General features: G+C 46.2%; 1 protein-coding gene across 2 annotated transcripts in view; it reads left to right on the top strand.

The window, feature by feature from the left end:
- Window positions 1-544: 544 nt before the first annotated feature.
- ELP3 (elongator acetyltransferase complex subunit 3) overlaps window positions 545-17,943 on the top strand; it is a 188,122-nt gene continuing 170,723 nt past the window's right edge. For both annotated transcript variants that reach the window (XM_075598659.1, XM_075598657.1), the window contains exons 1-3: window positions 545-667; window positions 10,650-10,749; window positions 13,657-13,795. In XM_075598659.1, the coding sequence (XP_075454774.1) occupies window positions 646-667; window positions 10,650-10,749; window positions 13,657-13,795 (261 nt within the window). In that variant the 5' untranslated portion in view covers window positions 545-645. The remainder of the gene's footprint in view (window positions 668-10,649; window positions 10,750-13,656; window positions 13,796-17,943) is intronic.

The raw sequence follows: 17,943 nt of genomic DNA, 5'->3' as shown, positions 1-17,943 counted from the left end.
AATAATGGGATCAGGACGCTCTACCACAATTCCCATCCTTATTTTAGTGGGGTCACCCTCTTATGTACACTCCTATATTAATAGGATTATCCTCTTAAACACTTTACATGCGCTTTATATGAAAGCCTTTTTTCCCTTTGTAACACACCACTCACGCTTCATACATGTGTCGGTCACACTGATTTGTACCCTGTGCGGTTTATAGACTTCAATACAAGTGTCATGATAGAAGTCTGCGCTTTGGGTTCAGACTCCCCCTCTCCCTAATGGGATGAGACAGACACACACTTCTCCGTGGGTAACACAACTGCTGACTGTGAACCCACAATATGCCCTACACTACAACATTCAACCTCTCACACCATGCCGCGGCCATATATAAGCCATTCTAGAGCTCTCTGCCGAGCGGCCCTAGAACACTTTCGGCCCCCACCCCCCGAGATATAGAGGGATTTGGCCCTATTTGCGCTCCGTAGGTTCGCATTTTTTGTTCTATGTCTCTCTCGAGCATCCGTAGGAAAGGATGTTGACTCGGTGACGTCACTATCCTCCGGCACTGACAAGACTCACGTGGGGGTCTCGTGGCTACTTTACAGCTGGGACTGAGCGGCTCGAGATTTCCGGGGTGCACGAGATACCGGCAGCATGAAGCAGAAGAAGAAGGGAGGTGAGAGACGTGTGTATATATACACACACTATACAGCTACTATATTCTGTACATAGGTATATACTGTATACAGGTGTAGGTATATACTGTATACAGGTGTATATGTAGCACACTTTCCCCCACCCCCTGGGAGGTGTGTGTGTGTGTGTGTGTGTGTGTGTGTGTGTGTGTGTGTGTGTGTGTGTGTGTGTGTGTGTGTGTGGTGCAATACCTGATCGTGCCCAGGAGATCTGAGCCTCCGCTGCTGGGAACCTGGGGTGCACCGGAGTGATGCTCGGTAGCGCCTCCACCTGTACAGGATTCTATAGTGTGGAATAACCCTGTTACAGGACACATATAAACAATACACAATTGTATAATTAGAACAGTTTTACTAATGACATAAGAATAATTGTACATCACATACAATAGTGCCACAAACGTAACACTAGGCTTCGCAAGACTGTAACCCCTCACCGTGCCTCCCCAACACTGTGTCCACACCCCGGTGGGGTTTACCCCAATATACTGAGGTGCTCCTGGCATCGAACCGTCCCAGTGTCCCCCAAAGAGCCAACCCACCCAAATGTGTGAGGCAACGCTGCCCAACTAAAGTGTTGAGTTGGTGAACTGGTGAGTTGGGTACCTGCCGGGTGCTCCCACACCCGGGCGCGCAGATGGTAACGATGGGATCCACGGATCTGGAGTGAGGAACCGCTACGCCTCTACGTTGGGTGGTGTCCTGCCTGGACGGTGTCACCATGAAGAATGTCCTTTGCTGTAGGTGGTGGTCCGGTCCCAGCTGCAGCTGCGTCCTGTCTGTGTCCCTATCTCTGGTGCTACAAGGGCAGTGTCCCTAACTACTGGGCCTGTCCCTGCAGCAACCACAAGCTGAAAGGGGAGTCGGGGCCTAACAGGGGGTATCTGGCCTAGTGCAGGTGCCACAGACACCTGCACACACAACCTACACCTTCCTTGTCCCAGCCCCGACTGGCGTGGCTTCTCTAGCGTGCCAAATGTATCTTTTCACAAGCAGGGGATTTGGGCCGCCCCATTGGCTCTAACGCGACATGTGGTGCCTTGCCCCTATGCACCCTGGGGTCTGTAGTTCTCTTTGGAGCCCTTCCCTGCCTGGCCACCGCTCTTTAGTGCCACCGTGCATGCGCAATAGGAAACAAGATGGAGGCTCCCTTTCCCCGGGAGCCTCTGGCGACTCGCTCACCTCTCCGAACCATCCACATTGCCTCAGATCCTTCCACTCACTCCCCGATGCGCGCGCATGCTGCCGCTGGCCCCCGCATGCCCCATATCGCTGCCGGACTAACCTGCCGCCGAAACGGAGGTAAGGGGGACCAAGGGGGGAGGCCTGATATATATTCTGTATGTAGGTATATACTGTATGTAGGTGTATACACTATTATATACTGTATTCTGTACATAGGTGTATACATGCAGCTACCTGTGTTTACATTATATACTGTACATGGGTGTATACACAGTTACTTGTGTGAACATATTACAGGCATACCCCGGTTTAAGGACACTCACTTTAAGTACACTCGCGAGTAAGGACATATCGCCCAATAGGCAAACGGCAGCTCACGCATGCGCCTGTCAGCACGTTCTGAACAGCAATACCGGCTCCCCACCTGTACCGAAGCTGTGCGCAAGCGGGGAGACTATAGAGCCTGTTACACATGCGTTATTTACACCAGTTATGCACGTATATGACGATTGCAGTACAGTACATGCATCGATTAGTGGGGAAAAGGCAGTGCTTCACTTTAAGTACATTTTCGCTTTACATACATGCTCCGGTCCCATTGCGTACGTTAATGCGGGGTATGCCTGTATATACTTTACATAGGAGTGTATGTTATATGGTTGTATTACACACAGGTACGTGTGTATATATTACAAACTGTGTGTTTATACATTATATATGTAGCACTGTTTCCCCCACCCTCTAGAGATGTTACTCTGCTACTAACTTGGTGTGGTGCTGGCATATCTGTGAGGGTCAGGAGAGCTGAGTTGGTCTGCGATGTTGAAGAGACCAGGACAGTTTTTTTTTTTTATAACTCAAATTTTATTGAAGTTTTTGTGTCAGATAGATAGCAATACAGCTTTACATATTCATTTACATCACTGCAATTGTACAAACCATAAACATACTTGTATATAAGAAAAAAATAATTGGGGGGGGCGGGACAAGTCCTATCATCGTCCGCCTCTCCATCCATGATGGGGCTTTTGATGTCGTCATCATCTGGTGTTCATGGTGTCAGCGCCTCCAGCTTCAGTGAGGATCCAGTATTCCTGGAGATAGGTCCCACTAAAGCGCAGTCTCTCATACCCCTGCCAATTACTGCAGACTCAGGCAGGGATATATAAAACCAAGGGCTTTATTAAGCAGTCACTGCAGATGGTATTTACAGTGGTGCAGGTGCATAGAAAGGGTCCCCAGACTTCTGGATGGTGCGGGACCTCTGATAATGATGCGGCCTAGATAGGCCCTTAGGGGCTGGAGACACGCTTATCCCGGATGGGGGAGACTCGCAGCCTTTCCAGTCTTCAGAGTAGATCTCACACATCTCTCCCCTAGGAGGGTGGGAGCTGGACTAATTCCAATTTAGAACTTCCCCTCTGAGCTAAGGAAGGGAAGGGCCCAATGTCTGTACCACTATTGGCTGTACACAGACAATGAGTCACCACCACTTCAGTCACTCAGAGAGTCAGCAAGGGGGAGAGGGGGGTCAAAAAACCCTAGGATTAACCTGTCACAGCCTGCAGGTCTATCAGGGCTTTTATGACAGGAGGCAGAGATGCAGTCTAGATCAGCTAGGCTACATATACTAAACATGGGTGTATACATTATATACTTTGGTGTGTACATTATATACTGTATATTGGTGTTGTGACGGTAGGGGGTAACCAGGCTCTCAAATAAAGGTCAAGCCCATTTTGGTTATCCTTGATCCGTGTATAAGGGTCCAAGAGAGTTGGCTCTTGGGCTCAGTAACAATGTCGATTCTGTTATATTGGCTGTATTAAAAGTATTTTGTGTGTTGCCACCTTCCCCCGTGTCTAAGGGAACTACGTGTGCTGGAAACCTGTCTGGCGTACAGGAGGCCTGATACTCCGCCACTGGGAGCCTGGGGTGGCCAAAGTACTGAGGGTGCCCTGGGCACCTGTAGCCCGATGTCCACAAGAGCAGGCCCACACAAATGTGAGGAGTCGCGCGACCCCCTTATGTGTCTTTTGGTACACGTTGGGTATCTTTCCTGGTCTCCGGTCAAGACCAGGGCAACCTGAAGATGGTTATCCGTCGGACTGCACTAATCCCACGACGTGTCTACCGGGTCCTCTTCTTCCGCCAGGCTAGCGCCAAGGTGACCCAGAACAAGTGTAGGGTTTGTGGGTGCCCCAACCGTATATAAGGTTGAAGGGGGACTCAGAGTCCAGATTGAGTCCAAGGGAAAGTGGGTGGGGAATAAGGCACTAAGAAATAAAACGACAACATTTTTCTTCTCCTGTCCCTCATACCCAGAGACTCAGAAGTATATTAAAACATAACCTAATGTATTAAAATATTCTTTAATGTAATGTGCTTTTACATTCGGAACCGAAGTCCAAACAGGCTGCCCGAGCTAACCCATAGGTGCCAGTAAAGTCTGCTGGACATCGGAGTTCAAAGCAGTCGGAGGATGCTCGGAGGTGTGAATAGCATTTGGTCAGAGGGGAAAGGTGGAGTACCAGGTCCAGAGATCAATGGCAGTCCTCTGGGATGCCACTTGCTCTGCCAGACCTGGTGGAGCCTTTCCCAGCGGGTGGCATTGAGATAGCCAGGGAGAAAGGTGGCATTCTTTCACATGTCCTTTGGCTATTTCAGATTTCCTGCTGACCTGGCTTTTGTAGCCGGCTTTGCTCTGATTGGTGGCTTGGGGATTTTCCCACGCATTGATTGATTGCTGAATGAAACGCAGAATACTATAAGAATCTGAGAGGCAATCAGATTCGGGGTTCCCTGTTGTAATAGCGCGGGCAGGCTTTTAATAGTTGCTTTTACGCGAATAGCAGAGCAACCGGCTTCGATTTCAAGCCTGAAAAGTCAGCCCACCGAAGTCTGTCCCGACTTTTGCGCCCAAGTTCTCATAAACGATCGTAGTTGATGCGGGTGGGATTTTGTGCAAATTTTAGTTCCAGGAGATTTTGAGTAACTTGCGGTCCAAGTTCTCAGAAGAGAAGATAGCGGTGGCGTATGGAACTTTAAGTCGATTTGGGTTCCAGGAGATATCGGGCCAAGTCCCGGTCAGGGTAAAACTTTTATTTAGAGTTCCCTGCACCTAGGATAGTCTAGTTTTCTACCCCAGTCCCAAAGTAAGTGTGTATCTGTCTGTATTTTGTGTATCATTGTGTGTAAGCGAATTTATGCAGAATAAATTATAATTTTTTTGATTACCTTGTTTTGCTCAATGAATTATCCTGGTAAAAAGGTGTAAATAACCCTGTCTCCCGTGACCGGTGTATACACATGTATGTACTGTGTATACATGCAGCTATGTGTGCATTATATACTTTACTTACTGTATGTGTGTATATTGTATATGGGTTTATACACGCAGCTACGTGTGTGTTTATATTATATTCAGTGTGTGTGTGTGTGTGATGGGGCAGAACCCCTGTCTAAAAGGGCTTCAATAGAAAGCCTGTATTGGTCTGTGGAATCCAGTAGGGAGCTGGTTAATTGCAGCTACAGTACCGACAATTAACCAGTCTCCACCTGGCTCATCAGAAAGGTAAGTAGAGGTGGCGGAGTAAAGGAGCACAGCCAAAGTCCATCCATGCACAGAGAATAAATTCAGGGCAACTCCATGATCACCTTATACTTTTTATATGGAGTTGCCCTGAATTTATTCTCTGTGCATGGATGGGCTTTGGCTGTGCTCCTTTACTCCACCACCTCTACTTGCTGATCTACTTCACAGGACAGCACGCCCTGGAACCTAACACAGGACCCACAAAGGATCTACCCATGGGCAGGTAATGGGTTTTGGCCCTCACTGTTTACCCTTGACCCCATTTGTATGGGGTTTGTATATCCAGACCATTGGATGCAGTGATCAAGAGGATACTGCTAGGTTTGGTTACCCCTGGAATGTATGCTCTTATGGACTGTTATATACCTTGATGTGTTCCAGCTAACCATCTTTATCTCTCTTATCATATACTGTATGATCTACATTTATATTGAGCACCATCTCTCCACACACTTCTCATCAGAAAGGTAGAAAAGCCACCTGGTTAATCTGCAGGGGATCTCTTGAGAACAGAGGGACTGCGTTGCTAGAAGAGACTCGCAGGAACAGTTGTCTTGAGCACAGAAAGGCTATGCTGCCAGCAAGATATCCTGTAACCTGCTAGAGTGTGGCCCCCAACAGACACAACCCAGAGACTGGCTTAAAGAGCCCCCTGCTTACAGGTGCCTCTTTGGACTTTGGGGTCAGAGGTTGGCAAGAAGCCTATCGTCCCAGCCCTGCAGATTTGGACTGGGAGAGTGAGTTAGCCCTTACAAAAGGATAAGATGTTTATTTGGTTGCTTTCTTAAATATGTATTGTTTGAAGCTACAGTAACCATGGTTTATTTTCCCCAAATTTGTCTCTGGTTGCACCTCTACACAGGAGGAGGTAGGAATTGAGGTACAGGGGTCGTGATCTTGTGGTCCTTGCCTGTCAAGGGAGAGAAGCCGATTTTCATTTTCTGTTGCAGCGGATACACAGTCTCTCTCAGAGCTGCTAGACGCTCCCCTCCTCCGTAAGGCCTCGGCCAGGCTCCCCGCTGGCGTGCTGAGGCTCAGGGAAAGCGGGTTCCCTGGCCTTGCGGTTGCTTGCCCTGCGCGCCGTCAGGGGGTGGGCCGGGGACGGGCCAGTGACGTCACGGAGCTAGTTAGCCCTCATTGGGCGGACCGCTCACGTGACCGGCCCTGCGCTCCGGCAAGCGAGTGAATTTAAAAATCTGCTAAAACCTACTCTTCCGCGCGCTTGCGTAGGCGAGTCCCTACTAAAGCTGCTGTAATTGCGGCTGTTGGGGCTCAGTGCCAAGCATGAGCGAGCGTCAGCACGCTTCAGCGAGCAAGCGCTTACCATGGACGAGGCCTATGACTGCGTCCATAGAGGGAGCCGCGCTCCTCTGCGCTGAGGCTTGTCTGAGCAATCCGGAGCGATTGCATGAACTAGCAGACGAGGTGGGGGAGGCGGGGCACTGACGTCACTGGGCCAATAACCCGCGAAGCACCGACGTTACGGCGCAGGGACGTTGACGCTGCTTCGCTCTGGAGGTTTTCAGCCGACAGCGCGCTCAGAAACAGGTTCTGTTGTCGGCTGAAAATCCCTGCGCCTCAGCACGACCTGCGGACGCTCGCGGGTGCCCCCTCTCAAGACATCCTCATTGAGGATGACAGGGCTCATTACGGAGCGTCCGCACGGCTCAGCGCTGACTGTCCTTCTATGGACGCAGCCTAACTCTTCCTGGTGCTCTGATGCAGCCGGGAGGAGCGTGGGACTGCTCTGTCAGCCGACATATACAGAGCAGTTTTAAGAAGCCGGTGCAGGATTTTTCCATGCCTCATATATTATATACCATAAACGCAACTACCAATGTACATTATCCTATATACCGTACCTGCGTGTACACACAGCTAACTACTTGTGTACAGGTCTTGTATACCGTTCCTGCGAGTAGCCATATATATTCCAGTATATACGAGTTCCTCACATCTCCCCTTGGCCCGCCACCCTCCAGCCTCAGAACATGATCTCTTGGGCTAGCACTTCTTCTTTCTCTGAAATATGCTTCCCTCCTGTACTTTCCTTACACACTATGTATTTGAAATTTTCTATTATACCCCCTCTCTCTGTTTTAGCCTCCAAGCTTCACATATCGAGGTCCTTTAGGCTGCGCTTATGGCAATGCGACGTTGCGGCAAAACAAATGCTATAGTAGATCGCTGGAAGTAAAGTCCATTTGATTTTTCCAGTGACCGCAGCGTGACGTCGCTGGCGACGGCACTATAAGTGCAGCCTTAGGCCTGGGACATAGTGCCTTTAACAGTGCTGAGGCTCAGGGAAAGCGGTGCTTTCCCTGGCCTTACACAGCGCGCCGTCAGGGGGCGGGACGGGGGCGGGCCAGTGACGTCACGCAGCTGGTTTGCCCTCATTGGGCGAACCGCTCACGTGACCGGCCCTGCGCTCCGGCAAGCAGGGAAATCTTAAGACTCTGTGAGACACACGCTTCCGCAAGCGTGCGGAAGCCCCTGCTAAAGCTGCTCTCATTGCGGCTGCAGGGGCTCAGTGCCGAGCAGCAGCGCGCCTCAGCACGGCGCGCTGACCATGCCCGAGGCCTTAGTCTTTCCTGGTAAGTTTTATGATGTAGATCACGCACCATTTTAGTAGCCCTGTAATCTCTAATTATTTATGCCCTTCTGGGGTTATGGCCTACAGCAGTGATGCACAACTTTTATTTTTAGCCATTTCTCCCTCCACGCGCCCCATCCCCTGGAAACAGAAGAGTAACTCTGCAGGGTTCCTTCTTCTGAATTGGACGCCCACAGCGTTAAACTTCCACTACAGTAGCAGCCTCTGTAACTCCCTCAGCCTGGATGACGTCGTAGATTCCTGCATATGGATATGTCCATATTTGGTTATCTACAAAGTCATCCGAGCTTTGACACGGCGTCCCCCACAAATTTGGTCACGACCAACCGGTTACGCACCCCTGGTTTACAGAATTGGCAACGGTACTCTAAGGCTACGCTTATTGTGCCAGCGACGGCTGCGGTCGCTGGAAAAATCTAATTGAGATCGTGATCAAGCCGTCGCGTCGTGCTTACTATAAGCACACGCAACGGCGGCAATGCATTTCTTTTGACGCGGCGTCGCTGTCGCCATCGCCGGCACTATAAGCGCGTCCTAAGTGAGGTCTTCCCATCTCTCTCTGCTGCCAATACCTCTCCCTGTATAAGCTAACATCCTGCTGGCTTTCCGCATTGCTTTGTTACGTTGCTCACCTACTTTTGTCGTCTGAAAATATGACACCCAGATCCGTTTTCTCTATAGCAGTTGACAATATAGTGCCATTAATACTGATTTTGATGACCCCCAAGTGCATTATTTTTCACTGCTAGGCATTAAATTGTAGTTGCCCCACTCTTGATTAGCAGAATAATCTACAGTGCCTAAATCGCAAATCATTTTGTTTACTCCCCCTAACCCCCCTGCAGTGTTAACCCTGTTGCAGATCTTTGTCGTCTGCAGAAGGCATACTGTCCCATCCATACCACTTGTAATCTCATTTCTAAAGATATTCAAGAGCACCGGTTCGATGCAGATTCCTGAGTTACTCCACTAGCCACCTTCCCCTTCCTCTGAATATAACCCTGTGACAGGGTGAATGAACGTCACCAGCCATATACCTGGCAAACCTATGTTTAGGCTTGCAGTGCAGCAGTGACGAGGTTAAGTTGGGAAGGGCTGCTTAATTAGTCTGACCCCAGCTGCATAATCAAGGTGTTTTAAAACCCCCAGGCTGTGCACACATGCAGGCTAGCTGGTCAGGAGACAGGACTGAAATTACTGAAGAGATTACTGCTATAAGGTCTGTGTTGCAAAGTACATATGTGTTTTTTTTTTTTTGTTTTGTCTGCTGAAGAGGCTATTTTCTTTTTGTCTGTTGATGAGAAGCTATTTTGTTTTAAGGCTCAATAATTATATATAGTTATCAAGAGAACCAGCGTGTGTGGTTGCATGTACTTTGCAACAAACCCATTTACCACAACTTTCTGACATCTATCCTTTAACCCAGGGGTGCGCAAACTTTTCAGTCTGCTCTCCCCGCCCCTTTTATCTGGTGTCCGGCGTCTTCTGACGTCACAAGGCAACGTCATGTGACCCCGCGGCGTCATTTGATGCCACGTTACCATGGCGACACATCGCCTGAAGCCTCCGGAGACCAGGTAAGGGAAGTTGGAGCCTTCGCACACGCTCCCTCGGCATTTAATTTAAAGGCCTTGGGAAGAGAGCTGGGCCTCTGTAACCCTGCACCCCTGATCTCCCCCCCAGTTTGCACACCCCTTCTTTAACCAATTTCTCACCACTCTACCATCTTAGAATCCAATACCAAGCATTGCAACTTGGGTATCAATATTTTATGTGGGACAGTATCAAAGGACTTACTAAAATCTAGGTAAGGTATATCTACCGTGCACCCCAAAAATGGAACAATTTACCAGAGACTCTCTCAGCCGCCACCAGCCTAAGTTATTTCAAAACTAAAGCTGTCTCACATCTTAATCTGGTCTATAACTGTTACATACGCCTATAACATATATTATCTTTAACTGTGCATGCAATGTCTTGTATATAATGTATAACCTGCTCACTTATGTAACTGTATTTTGTAACTATGTGTTATTTGTCATCTTAACTCTATGCCCAGGACATACTTGAAACCGAGAGGCAACTCTCAATGTACTAATTCCTGGTAAAACATTTTATAAATAAATAAATCAACTGCTTCACCCTTATCCATGACCTTCGTTACCCAGTCAAAAAAAATTCAGAAAAGTTTTTTTGTGCATGAAAGGATCTCCTTATGACACTGCCAATATAGTGCCCCAATATCCTGATGGATGGGGTGCGTTTAGTCCAAATGAACCCTGCTGATTAATAATCTTACTAACTGCCAGTTAGTTAAAAGCCAATTTGTAACTGCTTTCATTTTTCCTTGATTACACTGTTGGGTCCAAGGCATCACTGCACTTTTTTTAAAGGATTATTCTGAATAGGTGCTGATACCCTGTTATGTACTAACATCAATGAGCTTTCCAGACTGCCGAGATGGCTGTCTGATCGCACTTGTTATGCCTTACACAGCTTTGTGGGCATTGAGGACATAAGGAGCTTTGTGTTATCTGACACGGTCTTTTTTTCTTCTGCTCTTTTACAGGAGACCTCAGCCATGCTGAGCTTATGATGATGACGATCTCTGATGTTATTAAACAGCTTCTGGAAGCCCATGAGCAGGGGAAGGATGTCAATCTGAACAAGTAAGTGTTGATCAGTTTTTGTCATGCCTAAAGCAGTTTCTGGATAGGGGCTGAACTGTAGATGGTCAGAATTATGTGTAGACACAAGCCTATTACATATAGGCTCATTCTATGTAGTCTGAACCGGCAGTGGTCCGCCAAAAATTTCAATTGGGATTTCCATCTGACAACGTGCCAAGAAGCTGCTTTAGACAATATAGAATAAGGCCCATCGAGGGACTCTGAGCTTTTTGTTCCTTCTTTGGGAACCATTAACAACCCTTGTTTACGGACGATAAAGGTTAACCAGGTTCTAACGTAATGGTCTAACATAGGAGTTCAGGTGAGTACTGAGAGCATGTTTTGATAATGAGAAATACATGTTTTAATGAACATCACACAGAAATGTACCTTCTGCAAAAAACTATATTGTGGGAGGGAAGTTTTATTTAGTGATGTATAGCAAGAACTTCATGAATCCAGGAAGGCAGAATACGTTAAAACAAAAAAACAAAAACAAATCATGAACACAATTTAAGATCGTAATTCCTTTTTTTTTTTTTTTTAATTCTTCAAAATTCACCCTACAACAATTATTCTTAAACTGTAGTCCCTGAAACACCTTTTTTCCATGAAGACTTTAGAGGGGGGTCTTTGAAACCATTTAAAAGTAATTACAGACAGCTGTGTTTTAAACCACTGATCAGCATGTGGTGGAAGCTCACCAGTACTTGTATATTGTTTCAACCCTACTCAGGATCCCGTTAACTTGGAGGAAGGGGAAGAAGAGAGGAGCCACTCGTGTGGAATGTTTGGCCGCAATAAAAACGCCACTTGTGCTCCTCTGCCGGGACACTTCGCTGCCGGGTAGCTCGCCGCGGGACACTTCTCCGTGCTGTCCAGTCTGCCGTGCACCTGACCCAACAAGCCAAGCCAGGTCTGCCACTCCAGCAACTGCATGTTTAAATGTCCCGTACCGAACTGCTACACTCCCTAGACTGGCCGCTCTGACGCGCCATCTTTAAATATCCCGCGGGACATTTAAAGATGGTGCGATGGAGTGGCCTGTGAGTGTAGCGGTCGCGCATGGGACATTTTAAACATGCAATTGTCGGAGCAGGCGGTGATGCACGACAGACCTGGCTTGGTGGATGGCTATCGGGCGCAGGAATGGAGATCGTGGCAAAGTGTCCTGCAGCGACATGTCCCTGCAGCAAAGTGTCCTGGAGGCACAATGCCAACGGCGTTTTGGTCGCGACCAAACAGCCACGCAGAAACGTCCTAGAACGCTCGTGTACTATGTGCAAAAGCAAAATGCTCAGGGTTTATTTACATCTCGGGTAGAGCATTAGGAATTGATGTTTCTGTTCTGTAATATTCTGCATGTAGCATGTTAAAGTTTTATTTGGTTTGTTGATGTATTGTTTTTTTTGGGGGGGGGGTATAGGATTTTTATTAAAATGTATTTCCCTTCATCCTGCTTCTTTGTGGGAGTTCGTTGTCATTGCTGAAGATACGCTTAACCCTCCCCATCTGACTCCATGAAGTATTGAATCCATGATGGTGGAAGCTATCTGCATGTAACAAAATGCTACATACTGTAATGGGATTTTGTGGACTAGGAAGGACTTTGCTGAAAAACTTTTATTTGTTTAATTTTTTTAATGACGTTGCAGAATGCCTTGTCCTCTATTTTTACACCAGCCATTGGTCCCTGAAATACCTGTGTTTCATGAATTCTTCAGAGGTGGTCCTCAAAACCCAACAACATTTTACTACCGGGTCACTCTCTCCTGCATTCTGCGGCTTTTTGCAGCAAATCGGTGCGAAACACTGCTTTTCCAAATGATTACACCACCGAAAATAATCTGATTGTAGGAAGCGGATTGTCGTTGCCTTACATTTAGAACAGATTTGGTTGTGGGCTTATGCTCGTGTAATACAATGTAGTGTGACTCGAGCGATATAACCGCTGAATAATTTATTTATAAAGGAAGTGGAGCTAACTGTGTTTTTAAGTTGCAATCACCTCCACTGCCCCATATTTCTCCCTTTCAATGGAGTTTATTTCACCACACCAGTCTCCTAGTGTAGCACTTCAACTCTCTTCCACCCCGAGATACCACCGTTCGATAGATGCATTCTGTAACAAGAGGGCGTTGGCCTGTTCCAGGCTGGTCCTGCCCCAGCCAGAAAGAATGACCTTGAAGATTGTGACATTTTCATACCTCTTCCATTTTCTACCCATGGCGTTTGCCTTTTGTGTCTTTTTTTCATATATTTTGTTTTATATACTTGAGGGTCTCTGCTATTCATTGAATCAAAAGAACAATTTCTAAGTGTCTGTAGTTTTCTTTTGCGACATGGGACTCTTTATTTGTTTATTTTTTTGTTTAAAATAATTTTGATTGAGTTTTACAGCATATGTTAAGTGAAAACCTTATAGTAGGCATTAGACGCGGTTGTGCAGGATCAACTCTACACATCTGTATTCAACATTCCATGTTTCCACTAATCAGGTGATACATACAGTAGGAGCGATCTTTGTGCTCCAAGCGACCGAGCCATACCATTGCCGCCTATTAAACATGAACAGGGGGACAGACCGTAAAATAAAAATACATTTATATTACAATAAGACATCCGTATTATAAGGGGGCGGGGGGTCTCTTTTTTTAATATTTTTTTAATTTCTTTACTCATTTATTTTTGTATTCATTTATTCTATACCTGATTTATAACTATATTTTGGTTTGGAACAGCTAGAGTCTGAACAGGGATATCCCTATGTTTATACCCCTGCAGCTACTCCCGGGCGGACAGTGTGGAGTTCGGCAAGCGAGGGATGGTTATAACGTCTCCCCTTCTCTCTCCGGTCCTGGGTCAGCTCTGTGTATCACGTGCTGACGCAAAGTATTCTCTCTGCAGGTTGAAAACCAAAACCTCTGCCAAGTACGGACTCGCTGCGCAGCCTCGCCTGGTCGATATCATTGCCGCTGTCCCCCCACAGCATCGCAAAGTACTTGTACCCAAGTTAAAGGCTAAACCCATCCGGACCGCCAGTGGGGTAAGCTGCACCGGTTATCTAAAGCAGGGGGGTGCTCAACTCCCGTCCTCAAGGCCTTCCCCCTCCCTCAACAGGTCAGGTTTTGAGGATATTCCAGCTTTAGCACACATGTCGAAGACTGAGCCTCTGAGACACCTGTGCTGAACTGGGATACCCTGAAAACCTGACCTGTTGGGGGGGACTTGAGGACAGTTGAGCACCCCTGACCTAAAGTGTGTTTATTGTGCTGCCGAGTAGTACAGAATTAGCAGTAAGGCTGTGTATACAGAAGTTGGTTGATGCGAGTAACTGAGGCTAGAATTCCATTTTCTGTGTTACCTTGTGCAAGTCACTTTCCTGCTCTTCAGATACCAAGCATTAGAGAGAAGATATTTGCTCTTTTGTGGCAGTGTCTATTTCTTCCAGTTTTACTTATATTATAGTTTTTATGTGACACGCCAACGTATTCCGCAGTACGGTACAATGGGGGGCAGGGGGGACACACAGAGATGTGATCCCTTCATAAACAGAGTTACATACAAATAAGGACAAACGTGCACAGACCGATACAGAAGGTAATGCGGCCCTGCTCCTGAGAGCTTACAATGCTATTTTCAGTGCTGCTTATACCAGTAGTTGTATATAACAAGAAGCATTGCGATTTATAATCATCCATTTGCGTTAGAAGAAATGCAACAAGAACGCAGTAGTCCTGATCACACTCGTGTTTTTGGAAGTTCTCGTGCTCCGGAATGTACTGTAGGATCAGGGGGCCCTGAAATGGCGCTGTGCTGTTGTCTTATTAGCCGTATGTTTCATAACATGTAAACTGCTGGCATTAATAAATGAATGTTTAACAACAAAGAGACAACCAGATGAGTGCCAGTCACAATGGGTTAGTTATCGGCTCGGTAACGTATATTGGTAAAACTGCGTCTATCACGTTTTAGTCATTTGGACTGTATATGAATCAATGAATGCACAGCCAAATACCCATCCCTGCACCTTAAAATAAACAGTGTAAGGCTCTACGTTCATACAATGTAAAGGACTGTAATAGTATTTTACACAAGTAGTAGTAGTAGTAGTATTAAGGTATCGCCAACCCCAGATTACAAAAATGTATCCACGTGTTTTACATATAATTTCTTAACTTGCAAATGCAATTTTAATAAAGCATTTTTTTTTTTTTAAATAATCCAAAGTGAAGTAATTTGTAAAGTAAATATAAACTAAAGCCGCTTCTCTATGCTGTGACGTTGCTTCCCATTTCTGGAGAAGAGGTCTCTTCGAATGTCTGGGTCTGATATTTTTCCCAGCACAGGCAAGCTGCTGCACCGCATATTGGATTAAAGGCCTGAGGCCAGGATTAATCAAGTAGAGATACGGGGGTGTGGCACCCTGACCCGTCCGTACCTGCCATTTAACTCGCTGGATTGGGGTTTGATACCCTGCATCACAGCTTGATGAATTCCCAATGGTTTATGCAATTTGATTCACTTAAAACAAAAAAATTTTTTTTTTGTCTTGACAGAAACTGTAAAACATGAAGTAATCTCTCATGTTGGTTCAATAATCCTCAAGAAATCCAGGGGGAGCATATAGGAGAGAAGAAAAACGACACAGGCAATATAAGTGTAGATGTAGGAACACACTGGGAGTTAATAGATAGTGGTCTTGGCTCTATGTCCAGCCTACTCACAGGATAGAGGTGTTCAAAGGGCGTAGAGGGAATAATTCCCAAGATAAACAGATATGCGCCTTCCCTCTGATATCACAGAGATGGATGAGTGCTCCAGGTTCAATAATCTGCATCACCACTTCAGAACATACAAGAAAAAACAAAAAAATGCGCCAAATGGGATGTTACTATGAATATGGGCAATGAGCAGGATTAACAATAAAATGTGTATATATATATATATATATATATATATAAAAAAAAAATATTATAAAAACAAAAAACTTGTGACATGAACCAGTCCGGTGCGTATAGGGTATTGCTAAAAAGAATATATATATGAGTGAGACAGACACAACCCAATGAATGATGCAGCTTCTTAAAACAGGGAACCCCTAGTCCCTGATAAATGCGTGGCAACAAAGAAAAAGTAAGATAGAAGCGCAGTCAATACAGGGTTGGTGTCAAACTCTATATCTTTATTATATCTTGTCCCAGGGATAACCCTCTAGGACAACAACAACATGAAAATCAATACATTAATAGTAATGTTAAAAACTGTGCAGATGAAGCTGTTTGTGCAATTGCACTTGGTTGGTCTTCAAGGAGTTAAAAACGGGAGTCGCCCGATAGTTAGTCTAAGTCTTGCAATCTGTGCACTGCCCGGGCAGGTTTTAGGTAGAAAGCCGAGGGTACCCCAGGGTTGAGACAATGCTCAATATGCTCACCCTTGATCCACTTTGGTCCGTTGGGGTCCAGTAGTATTCCTTAGCCCCGAAATCTGCTCCGTAGCAAGCTGCTCAGAAGCGCTAGGGCGCACGATAGCAGACAGCCCTCCGGGTGTCCGGGTCTGATGTCACTTCCGGCTGTGACGCACAGACCCTTCCCGGTAGTCTCTGGGCTTCGTCTGTTAGCTCTCCTCCTCCTGCTGGTTGCCGATGACCAGGCAAACGGGTTTTGATCAGCTGGAGCCCAGCGTATGGTGTTGACAGCTCTACTCCACTGCACTGTATGGAAGCAAACACCCTATTGCTCCTCCTTTAGACTCAATCCATTCACAAGAGCTGCGACTAGATAGAAAAAAGACAATGGGTCACCCCAGCCGAGACTACAAACTTGGTATTTGAGTTGCACTGCTCTGAACCATCCACTAGGTAGCGATATATTCTCCTGGTAGCATGTTAATGCTACGTGTCTCACAGAGCTTCCCATGAAGATATAGAGTACTGTACATGATTACAGTGAAGCACTCCGGACTTTAATTAAGTGAAATATGTCCATTTAAATATATGAATAACATCTTTTCCCTTGGGTTGTCTGCTCCTCGCCGGCCTTCTATACCCATACATGCAATATCTTTTTGCAATGCTTACAATAAATCACGTGCTTATATTTTTTAAATTACCTTTTACAAAATAATTTTAGGAGTGTGTGTGTGTGTGTGTGTGTGTGTGTGTGTGTGTGTGTGTGTGTGTGTGTACACACATTCTGTAGCTCTGTCTACATCATATAGTACATTTATTTCTATTTATCTAACTCGCATACGGTCACAAAGTGTTGATTTTTTTTCATTTTAAATGCCAATCGCGGAATGTACAAAGTATATAGATATTTTATTTCGAGACCATTTAGTGCTCAGAAGTAACAACGGAAGAAAGACAGCAGCAATTTCAAATTTACATCTGTGTTATAATGTTTCCTAGAAACTCACAATAGTATCCAATATTTTTAAGTTTTCTTTCTACGGATATATACATTGGTATGTCTGAAAAGTGTAATGCAGTGATTTCCAACCCTTTTTTTTTGGTTAAGGAACCCTATGTGAACTTCAACCCTCTCTAATAGCGCGTCTGAGATCAGATGCATTGTAAGGAACCCCAACCCTCTCTAATAGCGCGTCTGAGATCAGATGCATTGTAAATTCTTCTGTATTTGGTACAATTTTCAAATGACCTGAAAATTACAGGGAATCCTTTAGGGCGTTGCCCAGGGAACCCACGGATTCCTAGGAACCCTGGTTGAAAAACACTGGTGTAATGTTACTGGATGGTTTCACAAATAAGTGTGGGATCAGGCTGGAAAGGGAAAGCATAGCCAATTTGCCCAAAAACAACGAAATAATTGTGCCGAGTAAGTGTAACTCCGCTGTTAAGGGCTGGTGCGCGGGGTCCATGTTTCTGAATCGGAGCTCCCTTGCCCCTGAGATAGGCTCGGTACAGCCAAGGTTATTGCACCTCCTGGCGAGTTATAGTGGGAAATTCTGCATTATCACTGCCATTGGGTCCTATGGAAAATCTGTAATGTTCTGCGTTATAACGCAGTATTCTGCATTATGATCGGTTGCAATAACCTTTGCTAAATCTGTAATAGATGCAAATGAAATTGCTAGCGTAGGGCAGCAGTGCTCAAACTGGGGGGTGCGCGGGAGATTTTGCTGGGGGGGGGGGGGTGGTGCGGGCGGTTGCAGAGGCCCCGCACTCTTCCCCAC

This window comes from Ascaphus truei, chromosome 4, assembly GCF_040206685.1.
Source record: "Ascaphus truei isolate aAscTru1 chromosome 4, aAscTru1.hap1, whole genome shotgun sequence".
Classification (NCBI taxonomy): Eukaryota; Metazoa; Chordata; class Amphibia; order Anura; family Ascaphidae; genus Ascaphus; species Ascaphus truei.
The sequence above is the reverse complement of the archived record's forward strand: the minus strand, read 5'-3'. Positions and strand labels throughout refer to the sequence as shown.